The following is a 20,934-nucleotide window of genomic DNA, read 5'->3' as shown; positions in this document are numbered from 1 at the left end:
CATGACCACACCTCTGGCCTACATCCCAGTTCTTGTATTTATAACAAATAAAATAAATCTGTAGGGCCTCCCCGGTGGCGCAGCGGTTGAGCGCTGGGTTGCGAAGCTGCCCGCAGCCTCTGCAGTGCCGGTTCGATCCCCGGCTGCTCCCCGGCCACCAGAGGAGGGTCCCACATGGCGCCAGACCTCTCCTGCCGCCCGCTGCTCCCCTCAGCAGTGTACTTCGGTCCTTCTGCCTGCTCTGCTCCCCACTCTGGCTCTGGTGAATTCTCTCACCCTCCCGCGCTTCTGACTGTACCCACTGCTTGTATAAATAAACAAACAAACAAACAAATAAATAAATAAATCTTTAAAAAAAAAAAAAGAAACTAAAATAAATCTGTAAAAAAATGCACTTGAGGGCCTCCCCGGTGGCGCAGCGGTTGAGCACTGGGTTGCGAAGCTGCCCGCGGCCTCTGCGGCGCAGGTTCGATCCCCGGCTGCTCCCCGGCCACCGGAGGAGGATCCCACATGGTGCGCAGACCTCTCCTGCCACCCGCTGCTCCCTTCAGCAGTGTACTTCAGTCCTTCTGCCTGCTCTGCTCCCCACTCTGGCTCTGGTGAATTCTCTCACCCTCCCGTGCTTCTGACTGTACCCAGTGCATGTATAAACAAAACAAACAAACAAATATAATAAATACATAAATAAAAACATGCCTCTATAAAAAAAAAATGCACTTGAATTTTTGCTCTATAATACAATATACCAGCTAGAGCAGTTCAATTTCCAAAATATCTAACTGATAATATTAGATTAATATGCCAAAATTGCTATTTGATTCATTTCATATTAACGATTTAGAAAATTCAATATTGTGGAACTCTTATGAAAATATGTTCAGTCTGAAGGTGTTAAAGTCACCATTTGTCTTAGTTGAAGGGTAAAAAGCATTGTAATGTTTAACTACAAATTACAGGCATTTGCACAGTTAAATAAAAACATGCTCACAAAGACTGTAATTTTGAAATGATTTTCTTTACATAAATGCAATATTTTTAATTAACCATTAAAGTTTATGTCAGAGAGCTAATAGATAACTCCCCTTGTGTGTGTGTGTGTGTGTATTTTTTATTTATTTAAGATGTTTTCCACAAAGATTTTATTTATTTATGCATACAAGAACAGGCCAGAGGTGTGGGAGGAGACAGGATCCACCAGAGACAGAATGGCGAAAAGAACAGGCAGAAAGACCAAAGTACACTGCTGAGGGGAGCAGCGGGCAAGTCAGGAGAGGTCCACCACGCCATGTGGGTTGCTCCCTGGCTGGCCAGGGATTGAACTCGAGCTGCAGAGGCTACAGGCAGCTTCACAGCGCTGCACTCAATCCGCTGAGCCACCAGGGAGGCCCTAAGATTTATTTTTATTTGTTTATGCATACAAGAACCGGGGTATAGGTCAGAGGTGCAAGGGGTGAGAGAACTGACCAGAGACAGAGTGGGGAACAGAACAGGTGGATCTACTGAAATACACTGCTGAGGGGAGCAGCAGGAAAGACAGGAGAGGTCTGCTGCACCATGTGGGTTAGGTCTTTGGCCAGGGATAGAACTCAGGTCACAGTGGCTTGCAACAGCTTGATAGCACTGAGACTTAACCCCCTGCACAACCAGTGGGGCCCACTCTCCTTGTTTATTTTAAAACTGGTTTAGGCATCAATTCACATTTTTGAATATATTTATTAGCAGATTAAAACCAATTTATATACTGGAGGATTAGTTTCAAAAATTATCTTGAATTTTTTCCTAGATCAAACTACATTTTTCCACTAAATTAAGCTAGCTGAAAAACGAAAACACCACATTAAAATTGGATAAAGTGATCTCAAATAAGTTTTACTCTAGGAAGTCACCAAGGTATTTGTAAACAAAGGCATTTATGTGCCAGAATTATCCTCAGTGCCTTGCATTCTTCCTCCCACCCATCATTCACTCAGCTTCCTGCCAGGTAAAATAACACACAGTACAATAAAGAGGCAATGATTTGGGAAAGCAGAGTTTTAAAAGAAAAATGTAGTAAAGGGAAAGGGAACAAACACCTGCTATGCATTTACTATATACAGTTTACATGTATTACTTTCTTCTTCCTTTTTTAAAGATTTATTTATTTATGCATACAAGAACTGGGGTACAGGCCAAAAGTGTGGGGGGTGAGAGGATTCACCAGAGACAGAGTGGGGAACAGAATAGGCAGACTCACAAATACACTGCTGAGGGGAGCAGTGGGCGAGACAGGAGAGGTCTGCTGTGCCATGTGGGTAGCTCCCTGGCCGGCCGGGGATTGAACTCTTGCTGCAGAGGCTGTGGAGAGCTTCATAGTGCTGTGCTTATTAACCCCTTGTGCCACCAGGGAGGCCTTACATGTATTACTTTCTATCCCTTGAGTCATTTCATTTCAAGTAGGTTTCACTTTCAGCATCTTATACATGGGAAAGCCAACCCAGGGGCTATGGATGTTACCCCAGTCACAGAATTAGTCAGTGGTACAGTGTCAAGATTTTTGGGTAGGCCAGTGTTGTGATTCCAAAGTTAGTGCTCCATGATGCACACCTCTCTTTAACTGAAGGAATCCACCCAGGGTATATTTGTGCTGGTCATTCTAGGCCTGGATTGTCTGAGGTGAGAGTTGAGTGAACAACTGATATCTTACTGTTGTTTTCCCATGTCTTAGAGTTCTTTATCAGCTTTTTAACAAGAGTACATGTACAGAAAGCTTCAGGAAAACATTCTTCTTTATTTAATAATATATCATAGATATAAAACCTGTTTACATTAGTAATTCAAATGATTTCCTAGTCACTACAACCTCTAAAACATATTTTGGTAACCATCTTTTCCAATCTTAATGTACAAATTAATAATTTAATATCCAGGAGGAGCTAAGTCAAATTTCTAAATTTGTAATTAAAACAAAATCCATGGACTACACATTGAAAATACACCAATTATAAGGTCATCCTGCCATAAAGTTGAGTTAGTTTTTGGCAGATCATGTTAAATATATTTCCCCAACTACCACCTTCAGGGCTTAAAAGAGAAAAAACAAACGTTATGTAAATACAGATAGTTTTCTATTATAAAGTAACTGTAATGCAAGGCTTAGTATCTTTAGGAACTACAAATTGCCAAATTCAAATGGCCAGAAATAATCTGCCACTTTAAGTTATTATAATGGATCTTTTTCTCGGATGGTGGGTTATTTCTCTAAGGTATGAAGAAAGATATTTTGATATATATCTCTAAGTAGAGATACAATAAATATATGAATATACATTGTTAAGCACATATGAGAATGAAAATAATGCTCCTTGCAAAATGCTTATTTGTTAAGAATTCTGTCAGCTCCACTTATTCTAAACCAGGAGACCCTTATTCATTGTGGGTAAGGATGAGGCAGTGTGTATTGTGATTTATGGTATAGAAAAATGTGAAGCGGGCCTCCCCAGTGGCACAGTGGTTGAGCGCTGGGTTGCGAAGCTCCCCGCGGCCTCTGTGGCGCCGGTTCGATCCCGGCTGCTCCCAGGCCACAGGAGGAGAGTCCCACATGGCGCGCAGACCTCTCCTGCCGCCCGCTGCTCCCCTCAGCAGTGTACTTCTTCAGTCTGCCTGTTCTGTTCCCCGCTCTGACTCTGGTGAATTCTCTCACCCTCCCGCACTTCTGACTGTACCCAGTGCATGTATAAATGAACAAACAAACAAACAAACAAATAAATAAAAAACATGCCTCTATTAAAAAAAAAATGTGAAGCTAAACCCAGAACATCTTACCCTCTCTAGGAAATGGTAAATGGAAAGATAACAGATAAAAATGAATCAATAATGCTCAGAAACTTATCAGCAATAATATGTACAGAAATAAAATAAATCTATAGTTTAACAGACAAGAATAAATAGATTCAAAAGCCTGAATACCTTTTTCTAAGGTCAACAGTCTTCTGGGCAAGACAATCATCACTGGATCCTTCGTCAAACTGAATCTGATGCACTGGTCTCGTACTAACTCTAGCTGAGGAAGACCTGGCAACTTTCATATCTGATATTATTTTACTGAAACTGAAATAACAAAAAGGTCAAGAGAGTTAGAAATTTTAATTATAGAATAGCAATGAACTTTATGAAACGAGATTCATAGCATTAATTCGTATTTCAATTCTATGAACTAACACAGTATTAAAAGTTTGTTTAAATAAAAGACTGCATCACATGAACATTCACATTCTATAGACATGAAGATTCATGTATCCTTCTGTCTTTAAAAAATGATCTTCACAAATGTTCACTTAAAACATGCATTATAAAACCACAAAATGAGACACTTGAATGAAATGAAAATAAATATGGAATGGAAAGTATATTACATAGACTTATTAAAGGAAGAGAGAATTTCAGAAATAGAAGATACAAATATACAAAAGACCCTAATGGAAAAAGACAGAAACAATATTGAGGAAAAACAAAGAACCTCTATAAGAAATACCAGATTCCATTAGAGGAGGAAACATAAGAATAATGGGTATTCCTGAAGGGGCAGGGAGAGGGGACAGAAATCATATTCAAAGAAATAGTTGCTGAGAACTTCCTAAATCTAAGTAAAGAACTGGAAATCCAGGAAGCTGAAGGAACACCTACATTTCTAAGTGCAAAATTACCTTCACCAAGACACATCATTGTTAAATTATCAAAAGTCAATGATAAAGAAAAAATATCAAAGATCGCTAGAGGAAATACTTTATCAGCCCAGAATACTTTATCCTACAAATTTATCACTGAAGTGGGGTCTCCCTTGTGGCACAAGGGGTTAAGTCTCAGTAATATGAAGTAATATGCAGCTACTGCAGCGTGAGTTTGATTCCCCCCTGGCCTGGGAGCTGACCACATGGCGCAGGAGAACTCTCCTGTCTCTCCTGCTGCTCCCCTCAGCAGTGTATTTCATCAGTCTGCCTGCTCTGTTCCCCACTCTGTCTCTGGTAAATCCTCTCATCCCCCACATCTCTTGGCCTGTACCCCAGTTCTTTTTTTTTTTTAAGATTTATTTATTTATTTATACAAGCACTGGGTATAGTCAGAAGCGTGGGAAGGTGAGAGAATTCACCAGAGCCAGAGCAGGGAACAGAGCAGGCAGACTTACGAAATATACTGCTGAGGAGAGCAGCAGGCGGCAGGAGAGATGTGCACGTCATGTGGGACCCTCACTCAACGGCTGGGGATTGAACCTGCGCTGCAGACACTGCGGCTAGCTTCGCAACCCAGTGCTCAACCACTGCGCCACCGGGGAGGCCCTGTACCCCAGTTCTTATATGCATAAATAAATAAATCTTAAAAAAATAAACTATCACCAAAGTATGATAGAGAAATAGTTTCCCAGACAAAAATAAATGCTGTACAAGAAATATTAAAAAAGAAGTTCTATATGAAAAGAAAAAAAAGCAGAAGAAAATAAAACCTTGACCAAGGTAACAATAATGCAGAAATTGTATACATAAGATTAATAAGAGAACAATAAAACTTTAAAAGGGAGGGAGACAAGGACAGAATCTGTACAGTCAAATGATGAATTGATATTAGCATATGAAGGAGGATTTTAGATATAAAAACTTAATACAACCATAGTGGTAACCACAAAACCAAAACTCAGACATTTAAAAGAGAAAAGAAGAAACTGGAAGATCCACCAAAGAAAGCCATCCAAATGAAAAAGCAGATAGAAACACATGAAAAAAGCCTCCTTAGTGGCGCAAGGGATTAAAGCACAGCACTGTGAAGCTACTGGCAGTCTCTGCAGCATGAATTTGATCCCTAGCCAGGGAGCTACCTACATGGCACGGCAGACCTCTCCTGTCTCGCCCGCTGCTACCCTCAGTGATGTATTTCAGTGGATATGCCTGTGCTGCTCCCCACTCTGTCTCTGGTGAATCCTCTCCACCCCGCCCCCGACATCTCTGGCTACACACCAACTCTTATACACATAAATAAATAAATCTTAAAAAAAAAAAAAAAGAAACACATGAAAAAAGAAACAACAGAAAGAATGACTTTATTTTTTTTTAAGATTTATTTATTTATGCATATAAGAACTGCGGTACAGGCCAGAGGTGTGGGGGGGTGAGAGGATTTACCAGAGACAGAGAACAGAACAGGCAGATTAACTGAAATATACTGCTGAGGGGAACAGCAGGGGAGACAGGAGAGGTCTGCTGCTCCATGTGGGTTAGCTCCCTGACTGGGGGATCGAACTTGTGCTGCAGTGGCTGTGGGTAGCTTCACAGTGCTATGTCTTAACCCCTTGCGCCACCAAGGAGGCCCCAAGAATGACTTTAAATAAGCCTCATATATCAAATTCATCTTAAACATGAATGGTCCAAATTTACCAATTAAGACACAGAACAACAGCTTAGATAAAAATGTATGAGCAGAAATACATATATGTGAGAAACCCACCTTAGAACAAAAACAAAAAAAACAGACTCAAAATGAAAGGCTGGAGCAAAGCAATATACACAAAGAAATTAAGAACTGCTATTCTCCTATCTGATAAATTGACTTTCAGCCAAAAAAGGTAATTAGGGAAAAAGATGGGCATTATATATGATTAGGGGGTCAATCTATCCAAAAGATATCACTGTCATTAATATTTATGCAACTAATACAGGTGCTCCAAAATATATTAAAGCAACTAATAAGAACTAAAGAAACACATTGACAGCAATACAATTATAGCAGGAGATTTAAACAGATCATAAACATCAAGAGACAGATTGTGATGTTAAATGAAGGATTGGATCAGATAGACTTAATATACATCTACATGGCCTCCCTGGTGGCACAAGGGGTTAAGCACAGCACTATCTGTGGCCTCTGCTCCATGAGCTTGATCCCCAGCTGGCCAGGGAGCTACCCACATGGTGCAGCAGACCTCTCCTGTCTCGCCTGCTGCTGCCCTCAGCAGTGTATTTCAGTCTATCTGTCTGTTCTATTCCCCACTGTCCCTGGTGAATCCTCTCACCCCCCACACCTCTGGCCTGTCCCCTAGTACTTACATTCATAAATAAATAAATAAATCTTTAAAAAAAATATATATATATACACACACCTACAGAGAAACACGAAAGAAATGAATACACATTCTTTTTTAAAAATTTATTTATTTACGTACACAAGAGCTGGGGTACAGGTCAGAAGTGTGGGGGGTGGTGAGAGGATTTACCAGAGATAGAGTGGCGAACATACAGGCTTAGTTCTGTTAGAACTGAAATACACTGCTGAGGGTAGCAGCGGGCGAGTCAGGAGAGGTCTGCTGTACCATGTGGGTAGCTCCCTTTCTGGGGCTCAAACTTGTGCTGCAGTGGCTGCAGACAGCTTCACAGGTTGTGTCTTAACCCCTTGTGCCACCAGGGAGACTCTGAATATACATTCTTATCAGGTACACATGGAACCTCCTTAAGACTAGACCTCATGCTGGGACACAAAACATGTCTCAAATATACATCAAAACTGAAATTATATCAAACATCCTTTCTCTTCATAACAAGATAAAGCTAGAAGTTAACCACAAAAAGAAACCCTGAAAAAACCCAAACATAGGGAAACTAAACAAATGCTTTTGAATAACATCTGAGTCAATGAAGAAATCAAAGGAGAAACAGAAAAATATATGGAGACGGATGTAAACAAAGAGACAACCAACCAGACTCTATGGTACACTCTAAAAGTGGTATTAACCATCTTACACCAGTGAGAATGGCACATATTAAAAAAACTAGCAACAACAAATGTTGGCGAGGGTGTGGAGAAAAAGGAACTCTCCTGCACTGTTGGTGGGAGTGCAAACTGGTCCAACCACTATGGAAAGCTGTGTGGAGATTTCTGGACCTACTAAATATAGAGCTTCCATATGATCCAGCAATTCCACTCCTACGTATTTACCCAAAGGACACAGAAATATCAATTCCAAAGAGCACCTGCACCCCTATGTTTATAGCAGCACTGTTTACAATAGCTAAGCTTTGGAAACAACCCAAATGCCCAAAAATAGATGACTGGATCAAGAAGATGTGGTACATATACACCATGGAATATTACTCAGCATTCAAAAAAGATAAACACATGCAATTTGCAGCAACATGGATGGCGCTGGAAGGGATCATGCTCAGCGAAATAAGCCAGAAAGAAAAAGAAAAATACCGGATGGTCTCACTCATAGCAGGAATCTAGAAAACTTAAATAAGGGACCAGGAAAATGAATAACTATAAGAAAGTGAAAATCAAAATCAACAAAAAACTATGAACCAGAGACAATCTATGGGGGGTAGGGGGCGGGAGGGGAGGGATTGGGGTCAGAATGGGGGGGTTGCAATTGTATGGGGAATATAAAAATAAAATTTATTATAAAAAAATAAAAGTGGTATTAAAAGGGAAGTACAGAGGCCTCCCTGGTGGCACAGGGGTTAAAGTTGCAGCACTATCAAGCTATCACCAGCCACTGTGGCATAAATTCAATAACCAGCCAGGGAGCTAACACACATGGTGCAGCAGACATCTCCTGTCTTGCCGGCTGCTTCCCTCAGCAGTGTATTTCAGTAGATCAGATTGTTCTGTTCCCCACTCTGTTTCTGGTGAATCCTCTCACCCCCTGCATCTCAGGCCTAGGCTCCAGTTCTTATATGCATAAATAAATAGAATAAATCTTTAAAAAAATAACAGAAAGTACAAGTAATATAGACTACATCTATAAACAACACTCTCAAACAATGTAATATCACATCCGAAGGTACCAGAAAAAGAATAAAAGAGACCAAAAATCAGTAGAAGGAAGGAAATAAAAATTAGAGCACAAATAAATGAAACAAACCAAAAAGACAATATAAAAGATCAATGAAACCAAGAGCTGGTTCCTGAAAAGGATTAACAAAACAGATAAATCATTAGCAAGGCTCATTAACAAGAATGAAAACCTAAATAAAAAGAATCAGAAATAAAAGAGGCAAAAATTACAATGCAGAAACACAAAGGATGATAAGAGACTTTCATTCTTGTTAAGTACACATGCTATCTTCTTAAGGATAGACCTTATCCTGGGAAACAAAAATTTTAAGACTTCTCCTAAGAGACTGCTATGAATATCTATATGCAAACAAACAGGAAAATCTAGAAGAAATGGACAAATTTTTAGATTCACACAAGACTTCTAAGACTAAACCAGGATGAAAGAGTTTGAACAGGTCAAACACAGAAAGAAATTGGAAAAGTAATCAAAAGGCTTCCTAAAGACAAAAGCCCAGGACCAGATAGCTTCGTTAGTGAATTCTACCAAACTTTCAAAGAAGACTTAATACCTATCCTTCTCAAACTCTTTCAAAAAAGTTGAAAAGGGGCAAAAGTTCCCAAACACATTTCAGTAGACCAACATCACATTGTTCCTAAAACCAAACAAGAACGACACAATAAAAGTAAACTATAGTGTTAGTTTTCAAATAAAAACAGATGCCAAACATCCTCAACTAAATCTGGCAAATCAAATGTATTAAGAAATATATTCAGAAAATCATTCACCATGACCAACTTGGTTTTAACACAGATATGCAAGGCTAGTTCAACACATGCATATCAATCAATGTCATTTACCACATCAACAAAAAGAAAGATAAAAATCACATAGTTATTTCCATAGATTGGAGGCAGTGGGAAGCATTAGAAAAGATTCAATGTCCATTCATTATTAAAAAAAAAAATCAATAAAGTGGGAATAAAAGGAATATATCTTTAACATAATTAAGATATGACAAGCTCATCATACTCAAGGTGAAAACCTGAAAGCACTTCCTCCTCTAAACCTAGGAATAAGACTAGAAACCACTATTGTTCAACATAGTATTAGAAGTCCTAGTTAACAGGGTGGTCCCCAGGAAAGGGGGAGATTCCCTGCCCCACCCAAGGGAGGGTGGAGCTGAGCAGGGAGAGGAGAAGCTGCAGAGGAAACTGAGGGAGGAAGAAGCAGGATGGAGCCAGGAAACCTGGAGAAGGCGCATGGAGCCTAGAGACACGTGAAGAAACTGTGCTTGTCTTTTGGTCGTGGACTGGGTGACACAGATGTGGGTGAGACCCATGGGGAGGTGACAATGGCAGCCTTTACCTTGATGTTGATTTTGCTCTTTTCCTTCCTGGCTTGTCTGGTTGTTTCTGACCCTTTTCTGTGGTTCCCCACTGGAAGATGCTTTAGACTTGTGGCAGGCTTTGGGGCCTTGTTCTGGGTCATTCCCATATGGATGGACTTTTACCCACGAGGGGATGGGTAACTTTGGGTGCTTCATTTAGAAACTAGACTCTTTGCCTTTCCTGTATTGTTTCCTAGTTTTATTAAAGCTCCTTCCCATTAAAGTCTCATATGTTTTGTGTTGATGCGGCGGATGGCAGAACCCATTTAGAATAGGCAGGTTTGCGGGGTTTGGGTGCCCCTCTCCCTGTCCAATAACACTAGCTAGAGCAACCAGGTAGGAAAAAAACATAAAACATCCAAACAGGATAAGAAGTGAAACTATCCCTATTTGCAGATGACATAATAGTCATAGAGAAACCAAAAACATTACTAGAAATAATACAGTAAAATGATAGGAAACAAAATACACAAAATCTGCTGCATTTTTACATGCAAACAATGAAACAGAGGAAAGAGGAATCAAAATTTCAATTCCTTTAAAAATCTGCACCAAAATAGATGAACTAGCTGGGAATAAATTCAATAGAGTGAAGAAACAATACCATGAAAATATAAGACAATGAAAAAGGAAGTAAAAGATGACACAAAGAAATGGTAAGATCTCCTGTGTTCATGGATTGGAAGAGTAAACATTGTTAAAATGGTCATGTTGCCTAAGGCAATTCTGAGATGTACCACAATTACCACTATTAAAATCCCAATGACAGGGCCTCCCCGGTGGCGCAGCGGTTGAGCGCTGGGTTGCGAAGCTGCCCGTGGCCTCTGGGGCGCCAGTTCGATCCCCGGCTGCTCCCCGGCCACCGGAGGAGGGTCCCGCATGGCGCGCAGACCTCTCCTGCCGCCCGCTGCTCCCCTCAGCAGTGTACTTCGGTCCTTCTGCCTGCTCTGCTCCCCGCTCTGACTCTGGTGAATTCTCTCACCCTCCCGCGCTTCTGACTATACCCAGTGCATGTATAGACAAAACAAACAAACAAATAAATAGATAACCATGCCTCTATAAAAAAAAAATAATAATAAAAAAAAATCCCAATGACATTCTTTAAGGAAATAGAACAAGCAATTATAAAATTTGTACGGAATCACAAAAGACCCAGAATAGTCAAAGTAATTCTGAGAGAAAAAAAGAAAAAGCAAGGTATCACACTTCCTGACTTCTATACTATAGTACACAGAGATAGTGATCAAAACTGTATGATATGGAACAAAAACGGAACATAGACCATTGGTTTAGAATAGAGTCCAGAAATAAACACACACAAATATGGATAGTTAATTTTTGACAAAGGAGCCACAATCACACACTGAAAAGAAAGCCTCTTCTATAAAAGGTGTTAGGAAATCTGGAGAGCCACATGCAAAAAACAAAGAAAGACAGACAGGAAGGAAGGAAGGAACAAAAACAGAACATAGACCATTGGTTTAGAATAAAGAGTCCAGAAAAGGAAGGAAGGGAGGGAGGGAGGGAGGGAGGGAAGGAGGGAGGGAAGGAGGGAAGGAAAGAAGCAGATCATTACTTAACTCCATACACAAAAAAATTAATAAAACATTTTATATATAAAAAGGAATTTTATATATAAAAAGGAATACATTCCTGGATATCACCTCCAAAAGCAAGGGAAACATAAGTAAAAGCAAACAAATGTGACTATATCAAACTAAAAAGCTCTTGTACGTCAAAGCAAACCACCACAAAAACAAAAAAGGCAATCTATGTACTGGTAGAAGATATTTGTACATCACACATGTGACAAAGGGTTAATTTCCAAAATATATAAAGAACTCATATGCTTCAACTACAATATAATAACAACAAAGGGCCTCCCCTGGTGGCACAGCGGTTGAGCGCTGGGTTGTGAGGCTGCCCACAGCCTCTGCAGCGCCAGTTCGATTCCCGGCCACCGGCGAGGGCCCCACCAAAAAAAACCAAAAAAAAAACCACAGAAACATGAGCTATCACCTCACCCTTGTAAGAATGGCCTATATCAAAAATATTGGAAAAAACAAATGTTGATGATACTGGGGAGAAAAAAAGAATATTCATTTGTTATACATAGGAATATAATTTGTTACAGCCTCTATGGAAAACCGTATAAAAATTCCTCAAAAGGAAAATACCCTGGGCCTCCCCGGTGGTGCAGTGGGTTGAGCACTGGGCTGCAAAGCTGCCCGCAGCCTCTGCAGTGCTGGTTCGATCCCCAGCCACCGGCGAGGGTCTCACATGGTGCGCAGACCTCTCCTGCCGTGCCCGCTGCTCCCCTCAGCAGTGTACGTTGTTGGTCTGCCTGTTCTACTCTCCGCTCTGACTCTGGTGAATTCTCTCACCCTCCCGCTCTTCTGTCTGTACCCAGTGCTTGTATAAATAAATAAATAAATAAATAAATCTTTAAAAGAAAATACCCTATGATCAAACAATACTATTTTGTAGCTATTTACCCAAAGAATATAAAAACGCTAATACAAATAGATTTATGCACCCCTGTATTCATAGCAGCATTATTCACAATAGCCAAGACAAGGAACAAACCCTATGTCCATTCAGAGATGACTGAGTTTAAAAAATTATAGAATTTATACTCAACAGAATACTTCTCAGCTATTAAAAAGGATAAAATAGTATCCTTTGGGATAAAGTGAATGGATCTTGAGGTGATAATGCTAGGTGAAATAAGTCAGAAAATGAAAGATATTTACTAGACAGTCTACTTATTTGCAGAATATAAAAAACGAAGAGAAGAAACAGACAAAACAACAAGAATTCTTGGATCCTATAAAAAATATACTGTTAATCAGAGAAAATGGGGGGAAAAGAAGAGGAAGACAGAGAAGGAAGGTGACAGGGTTGCAGCACCACAGCTTTGGTGGAGGATGAATGAACATGCGTTCAAATGAGGTGTTAAGTTACAAATCATAAAACTTTAAAAACCCCATAATTTAAAAGTGTCATTTCTGGAAAATTATCAAACACCAAGAGAATGTGATATATATAATCAATATCTATTCATATCACCTTTATTCAAAAACTAAAAGTTAAAATTTGGCCATATTTATTTGGTGCATTGCTGTTGTTCAAATACAAATAAAATGAGCGATTTAACTGAGAGTCTAGCTATCTATAGTTCTCTTCTAAGTTCCTGGGATAAATCTGGATACACATGTTCACTGACAACTACTGATTTCAATCCTCTCCAAACCAAAGCAGCACCACCACTGACTGCATATCAGCAGCAAGTATGTTGTAATCTGGCATAAAGTAATGAGAGATGAGAGGATAAGTGAAAGATGTCAGTCAGAACATAAGAACACACAGGAAATGAGAAGGAAATGAGTGTCAAGATTATCTTATTGCGCAAAACCCCAGCAAATTATTTAACTGGAAAAAATTTATCTTTCTTGTTCTATTAATTCATTTATTTAAATTAATTTTTTATTAAGAACATGCCTGAGCTTACCATTTCTTTTTCAGGTACAAGAAATTGTATAATTTCTCAAAAGAAAAGTTTAACCCTTCAATTGGTCTTTTAAAAACTGCAATCTTAAGACATGGCTTAAAAAATATCAAACTGCTAATATTTTACTTATGAGGCATATGTTACATATAAGCAAAGATATTGTGTATATTATACATCAGTCACATAAAAATAGCCTATTTTGAGAGATCAGCATTACTAACATAACTATTTGGTTCACTAACCTAATTTTAGGTCTTTCTCCACCTTTCTGTGCCCTTGATTTTTCTTCGTGTTGCTGGAGCTGCCTGAGCAGCTCGGACTTGGTCTTTTGCTTGTCAAAAGGGAGAGAATCTGCAACAGCAGATGCAGCAGCCACCAATTCAGGACTCAGGGACTCACTGATGAAAAACAAATGAGAAGGGGGAAAAAAAGGCACTACTTATTCTGATTGTATGATACATCCAGTTGCAGAAAAGAAATCCTGATAAGTGGAAAGCTACTGAGTGGACACACAAATTGGCATAAGTTTTGCATGCAATTTGGTGACAAATATTAAGCAAATCCTTTACTAAGCAATTTCCCTTCCAGGAATAGTTGTCTAAAGAAAATAGATAAGTGGATGTGAGGCATACATCACTATTTATGTATCACTAAAACCAAATACTGCCACTTAAACTACAACACAATGCTAAAATATCACTACTTGCACTTGAAATCAGTGAAATACTCTTTCACAAGCACAAGTAATTACAATCTTTTGCGGAAATCATGCAAGCTGAGAGCACTGGCCAAAGAAATCATATTAAATAGCTGTAATCAAGATGCTAAAATTTTATCCTAAATGAATTTCAAATAAACAAGTCCTTCAGAGACATGGCACTACTTTCAATTTGTAATTAACAGCTTAAACAGTCATGGAAATGGTAGTGAGTAACACTGATAAATACACAAGAGAATGTATAGAGTGCCGGGATCACTACTCTCTTCCTCTATTTAGATTGTATACAGATATTGCCTTGTTATTTAATACAGAACCATAATAGCATTTTTAAGTAATTTATTAGAGTCTCTGTGTTTACAAACTGATACCAGTCTTCGTTAATACAGTATTTCCCAAGTACTCTAACTTTAAAAAAAGCTTACTGGAGTTTCAAAAGTTACTTTCAAAAAATATTCAAACTGCAATTCAATTTACCTCTTCTTTGGGGCATCTTCTGTTGCTCTTTGAGATTTTCTAGTTGTAGCTTCCCAACTTTTAAGTGGTCTTCTTCCCGGTGGCTTTGTTGTTTGTACATTTGCTGTGCTTAATTCAACTTTCATGCCCTTAATAATACCTAGCAAGTCTTTTTTCTTTTTTTCCTTTATACTGTCTTGGCTTTCTGTCTCCTTGGAAATCTCCTGGGTTGGAACAGACTGCTCATCTTTCTTGCTGTAGATCACACTGCTGGTGCCAAAATACCTGCAGCTATTATTTTCTTCCCTAAAAAGACACATTAAAAATTAAATTAAAGGGCCTCCCCGGTGGCGCAGCAGTTGAGAGCCGGGTTGCGGAGCTGCCTGCAGCCTCTGCAGCACCGGTTCAATCCCCGGCTGCTCCCTGGCCACTGGAGAAGGGTCCCACATGGCTCGCAGACCTCTCCTGCCGCCCGCTGCTCCCCTCAGCAGTGTACTTTGGTCCTTCTGCCTGCTCTGCTCCCTGCTCTGGCTCTGGTGAATTCTCTCACCCTCCTGCGCTTCTGACTGTACCCAGTGCTTGTATAAATAAATAAAAAAAAAAATAAATCTTTAAAAAAAAAATAAACAGGAAAAAAAAAAGAAATCTTGGAAAAGCAACAAAAACAAATTTGAAAAAAAAATTAAATTAAAGATACAATGCAAAAGAAAGGACTCAAATGCTCAATGCATTTTTATAAATTTTCAATACAATTTCTTTCTTTTTGCTTTTTTGGGAGTCTATAATTTTATTTAGTTTTTAAAATTGGTTTACAAAGTTGTATCAGATTTAGAGGTGTATCAGAGTGTATGGGCCTCTAGAGTATGTTACCACACAACACCTACCACCAAGCTACTCACGGCCCTGTACCATAGTCCTCTGGGCACCCCTCACATTTTGCTCCCCATTCCCTTCTGTTTATTATTATTATCGTTAACAACCACATCAACAACAATTTAACATTTATTGAACATATTCTACTATGTGCCTAGTGTTGTGAAACATAGTTTGTTTATATTTTGCCATACCTACCTCAATGATAAGGCCAGTATTATCCCCATTTTGCAGATAAGGAAATGGGCAACCCGAGAAGTGAAGGAACTCACCCAAGGTCATTTAGCCAAGCGTTCTCTAAGGCCTGATGTCCTAGGAGGCCATAAACGGATTACAGGTGTCTAGGATTAGTCATCTGGTTCTTGGGGTTTGGGGCAGAGACTCAGGTTCCTGCCTGTTACCTCCCTCCATTTACTAATTTTACAATTGGTAAAAATAGCATTTTTGTGTGTTCCATGACATTGAAAAAAAAAGGTTGTGAAACATAGTTAATATATTTTTATTTATTGTTCTCAAGCCCAAATCCGATGATTGCCAATGAACTGACGTTAACATGATATAAAACCTTTTTGAAAAGCCTTGTAACAGGACGGTCCCCAGGAAAAGGGGAAGTTCCAGGTTCCCTGCCCCACCCAAGGAGGGTGGAGCTAAAGAGAAGACAAGAAGCTGCAGGGGCGACTGAGAAGGGAGGAAGCAGGATGGAGAGCCAGGAGACCTGGAGGAGGCATGTGGAACGGAGAGACAGGTGAAGAAACTGTGCTTGCCTTTTAGTCGTGGACTGGGTGACACAGATGTGGGTGAGAGACCCATGGGGAGGATAACAATGGCAGCTGTTATCTTGATTTTGCGCTTTTCCTGCCAGACTTGTCTGGTTGTTTCTGATCCTTTTCTGTGGGTCCCCACTGGAAGGTGCTTTAGACCTGTGGCAGGCTTTCGGGCCTTGCCCTGGGCCAATCCCATGGTGGACTTTTACTCACGAGGGGATGAGTAACTTTGGGTGCTTAATTTAGAAATTATATTCTTTGCCTTTCCTGTATTGTTTACCGATTGTATTAAAGTTCCTTTTCATTAAAGTCTCATGTATTTTGTGTTGATGCGGCAGATGGCAGAACCTATTTAGAGCAGGCAGGGTTGCAGGCTCTGGGGTTCTCCCCTCCCTGCCCTGTAACAGTCATAATTAAGCAATACGAAAATAATTTCTATCATTAAAAAAGGGCTACTTACTAAAAAAAAAATCCTGGGTGTTTCTAATCTGGTAAACTTTCTCATTGAGCCATTTAATCTATTACCGTTAGTAAGCTAAGCTAAAATGGAACAACAAAAAAGAATATTCGGTGGCTAGAGTTGCCATTCTGCTTTTGTGAAAAAGAACACAAATGATTACATCTATTTCAGACTTGTGCCTGAGATTTCCTAATTCTAAGTAACACAAACATCTATTTTATTTTGTAGGGTTAAGAACCTTTTGATAGCTTATACTGAAGAACATTAAAAACTAACATATGTGTTTCAATAAGATATACAGTATATGAAAAGTTATTCATTAAATATAGCAAGTAGGATAAATGACGATTGCTCAGAATTTTGTGCCATTGGCCTCTGTGGCTATCACCTGCAGCCTTCAATGAAGGGAGCGCCTGAGAGTGTGGGCTCGGGACATGCATCCCTGATAGCAGCACCTGGAGTGTGGTATGGGTGTGCATGAGTGGGCACACCTGAACCCAGAGACTAAGCATAGAAGGGCAGCATCACAGAGGACAATGTGGCAGAGGATAGTTGGCAGAGAACAGCTGGGAGAGGAAGAGACTACAGAGGACATCAGAGCAAGCCCAGAGAAAATAAAGATTCGCCAGGGGCTGGGAGGACTACCAGCCCCCTGGCTCTCCTGCCTGCCGTCTGCCTGTTTGCCTCACTACAAATGGTATAGAAAGATCAGTAAAATCCTGAAAAAGCTACTGAGGGCTCCAGGATTCCTTTACCTGTCTGCCTAGATCCACAGAGACCTGCCCTGTGCCTTGCTGACACAAATGACTACCCTGCGCTAGGCACTACACTGGGCATGTAGATTGTCCCTATCTTGATGAAGCTATCAGGCTGGAGTATTGTTTCTCAAACTTTATATGCACAGGAATTAAAACACAGTTTGGTCCCAGCAAGTAATTCTGATTCAGTAGCTTTGGGGAAGGACTTAAGTGTATTTCTAGCAAGCTCCCAAGTAATGCTGACTGTGCCCACCAGAGGAGAAATGTGAGTAGCTGTGTTATATATGTTACTTACTCCTTAGAATTTTAGGGGACAGGTTTTATTATTACCATTTATAGAAGACACTGCTGCCAAAAGATGTTAAGTTAGTGGTTCTTAACCTTCAGAGGGCATGAGTCCCTAGGAAGTTTATTTAAAACATAAATTCCTAAGAGTTTTGGTTATTAATTTTGGAATAGCATTTACCAGACGCCTGGTGACTCTGGTGCAACTGATCTCAAGACCCTGCATCAGCCTTTGGGTTAACATCAAGTTCTCAAAGTTAGCAAGCAGTCATGCAAGGCAGGGATCCTTTAATGAAAAGAATACGGCTACTTGCAAAAATACTGAAACAAACTATTTGATTTGTTTATAAAAATGTCAGAGGCTATCACATCAGGTACATAAATATTAGAATGAAAAACCAACTGCATAACAGTATCCTCATAATCAGTAGACAGAACACTCACAATAGTTAGTATATGCTACAGCTCAATTTAGGAAAATGTTTTAATTATTTCACTCATAGAAGTTAAATTGCTATTATACCAGGGCCTGGCATTATACCATGGCCTCCCCGTGGCGCAGCTGTTGAGCACTGGGCTGCGCGGCTGCCCACAGCCTCTGCAGCGCCGGTTCGATCCTCGCCCGCCAGCGAGGGTCCCACATGGCACGCAGACCTCTCCTGCTGTGCCCGCTGCTCCCCTCAGCAGTGTATTTTGTCAGTCTGCCTGTTCTGCTCCCCGCTCTGGCTCTGGTGAATCTCTCACCCTCCTGCGCTTCTGACTGTACGCAGTGCTTGTATAAATAAATAAAGAAATCTTTAAAAAAAAAAAAAAGGCATTACACCAGAAAAATGGCAAATAGGAGAAGGGATCTCACATACAACCATTACTTCAGTGTTTCCTTTCAGGACTGCTATAATACCACTAGAAGTCGTCTATATTTACTACAGGAAATCCTGCATAGGAAATAATTCTAGCTCTAACGTTCCCACCAGAAAAGTATCTACTGAGTGCATCTCATTGCCACTCAAAAATGCAATACTCCAAAACCATACTCAAGAGTTCCCATCTCAGGGCCTTCCTGGTGACGCAAGGGGTTAAGTACAGCACTACAAAGTTATCTGCAGCCTCTGCAGCTCGAGTTCTATTCCCAGCTGGCCAGGGAGATACTCACATGGCGCAGCAGACCTCTCCTGTCTTGCCCACTGCTCCCCTCAGCAGTGTTTTCAGTCAATCTGCCTGTCCTGCTCCCTGCTCTGTTCTGGTGAGTCCTCTCACCCCTTGCATCTCTGGCCCATACCCCAGTTCTTGTATGCATAAATAAATCTTAAAAAAAAAAAAAAAAGAGTTTGCATCTCAGACTCACTTTCCACTTTTTACACCCTTTTGTTTTGAACAGGCCTCTAGCCAGATATTTCTGTATTCTAGAAACCACAATTTAAAAGCTTGAAATAAATAAGCTTTAAACACAATTTAAAAGCTTGAAATAATCTGAGAATATGACATTCTCAAAGCTGCTACTCATTCTTCCTTAACATTAATGGTTCACTAATCCTTCAAGGCAACCAGCAGAAATCTCTGTTCTGACTGCCTTTTCCTTATCTCATCACAAGTTACATCCTTTCATTTCTACTTGTGCAATTATTCTCCATCCTACTTCTTCCCATCCCACTTCTACCAACGTGTGTCAGGGCTGTACTTAACCAGAGTGGCCCCAAAGGGTGCTGCATGTAATGTAAGTAGAATTAAGTTTTCATAATCATGACAGTTCTCAGATAATACCAACACCAAATACAGCTCACTCCTTTTCCTGTCCAGCAAACTCCCTTTATCCTCCTTTAGGTTTTTTCACTCTTTTCCAGAGCGAATATCTTGAACCACTCCTACAACGGAGAATGCTCCTATTTGCTGACACAGCAGTTACTTGTTGACTAGATCTGCACAATCTCTGCTATTACTTTATTCGAATTGCCAACTTGATGGAATTGTAAGCTACAAAGACAGCAGGACTGTGTTGGTCCGGATTAACACCAGCACGGGCACATTGTAAACACTTTCAACGATGAACTAAAGAACAAATGGAGGTAGGAATGAGACCATCATAATTCGTGAACGCAAAAAATAAACAAGACGAGTTCGCTTCCTAAACCTAGATAAAATGAAGTGGCAAGAAGGATGGGGAGCTGTATAGTAGAAAGAACCCAAGAAGCCAGCTAGGCAAGTAACTGAGGTTCTGTTTTGCACGCGCTCTATGACCTTGGGCAAGTCACTTTCTCTTTCTGAGACTTCCCTTTTCTCAGATTTAAAGCAATGGCTCCTAATCCCGTGGGTTCTTTCACAGACCCCAGAAAACCCGAGAATGATGACTGAATGTACCGGGTGCGTGTAGGAGGAGGGGGGATGTCTTAAGACCTGTGGGGCCAACAGCACTGAAATGAGGTACCTGACGGGTCTGTGCGGAGCCGGGAGTAGCACAAACGCAGCTGCCGATACATCTGGGCATCCAGAGCACAAAGGGACACGGAAAAGCTGGCGAAGATGTAGGATCACGGTGACTCTCGGAAACATTACGGAGAAATACCCTAAAATGCGAACAAACCCGGAACAGTGCGTCCCCTGCCAAACACGTCCCCCGCTCCCCTTCCGTTCGCCTGGCGCGTTCCCCTCTCTTCCCAGTCCGGTGAGAAACAGGGGCGGATAACTGAGTTCCGGTCTTGTCCGCGGTGGAGGCAGATCCTGCTGCCCTCTGGAGACTCCGCCTTCCTGGGCGATTTTATTAGCTGAGGTGGAAAGGACCACCGAGTTCAGAGAAGGTGTGTTGGTTGAGCCCGGTTCCAGATTTGAGAACTGAGAGAGGAAGGAGTGATAAATTGCAAACACTGCAGAGAGGCCACGAGGTTGAGGCAGAGAACCGAGCCTACTGTGCAATGTTTCGGGGAAGCGAAT

At 40.6% G+C, this 20,934-nt stretch overlaps 1 protein-coding gene across 1 annotated transcript in view; it reads right to left on the bottom strand.

The window, feature by feature from the left end:
• Window positions 1–20,556, bottom strand: part of MRPS31 (mitochondrial ribosomal protein S31) — a gene marked incomplete at its 5' end in the record, with an annotated part of 32,909 nt that extends 12,353 nt beyond the window's left edge. The window contains 4 exons of the mRNA XM_084235583.1: window positions 3,946–4,086; window positions 13,938–14,093; window positions 14,891–15,175; window positions 20,432–20,556. Coding sequence (XP_084091709.1) covers window positions 3,946–4,086; window positions 13,938–14,093; window positions 14,891–15,175; window positions 20,432–20,556 — 707 coding nt within the window. The remainder of the gene's footprint in view (window positions 1–3,945; window positions 4,087–13,937; window positions 14,094–14,890; window positions 15,176–20,431) is intronic.
• Window positions 20,557–20,934: the final 378 nt, after the last annotated feature.

This window comes from Talpa europaea (genome assembly GCF_964194135.1).
Source record: "Talpa europaea genome assembly, chromosome: 6".
Taxonomy (NCBI): domain Eukaryota; kingdom Metazoa; phylum Chordata; class Mammalia; order Eulipotyphla; family Talpidae; genus Talpa; species Talpa europaea.
The sequence above is the reverse complement of the archived record's forward strand: the minus strand, read 5'-3'. Positions and strand labels throughout refer to the sequence as shown.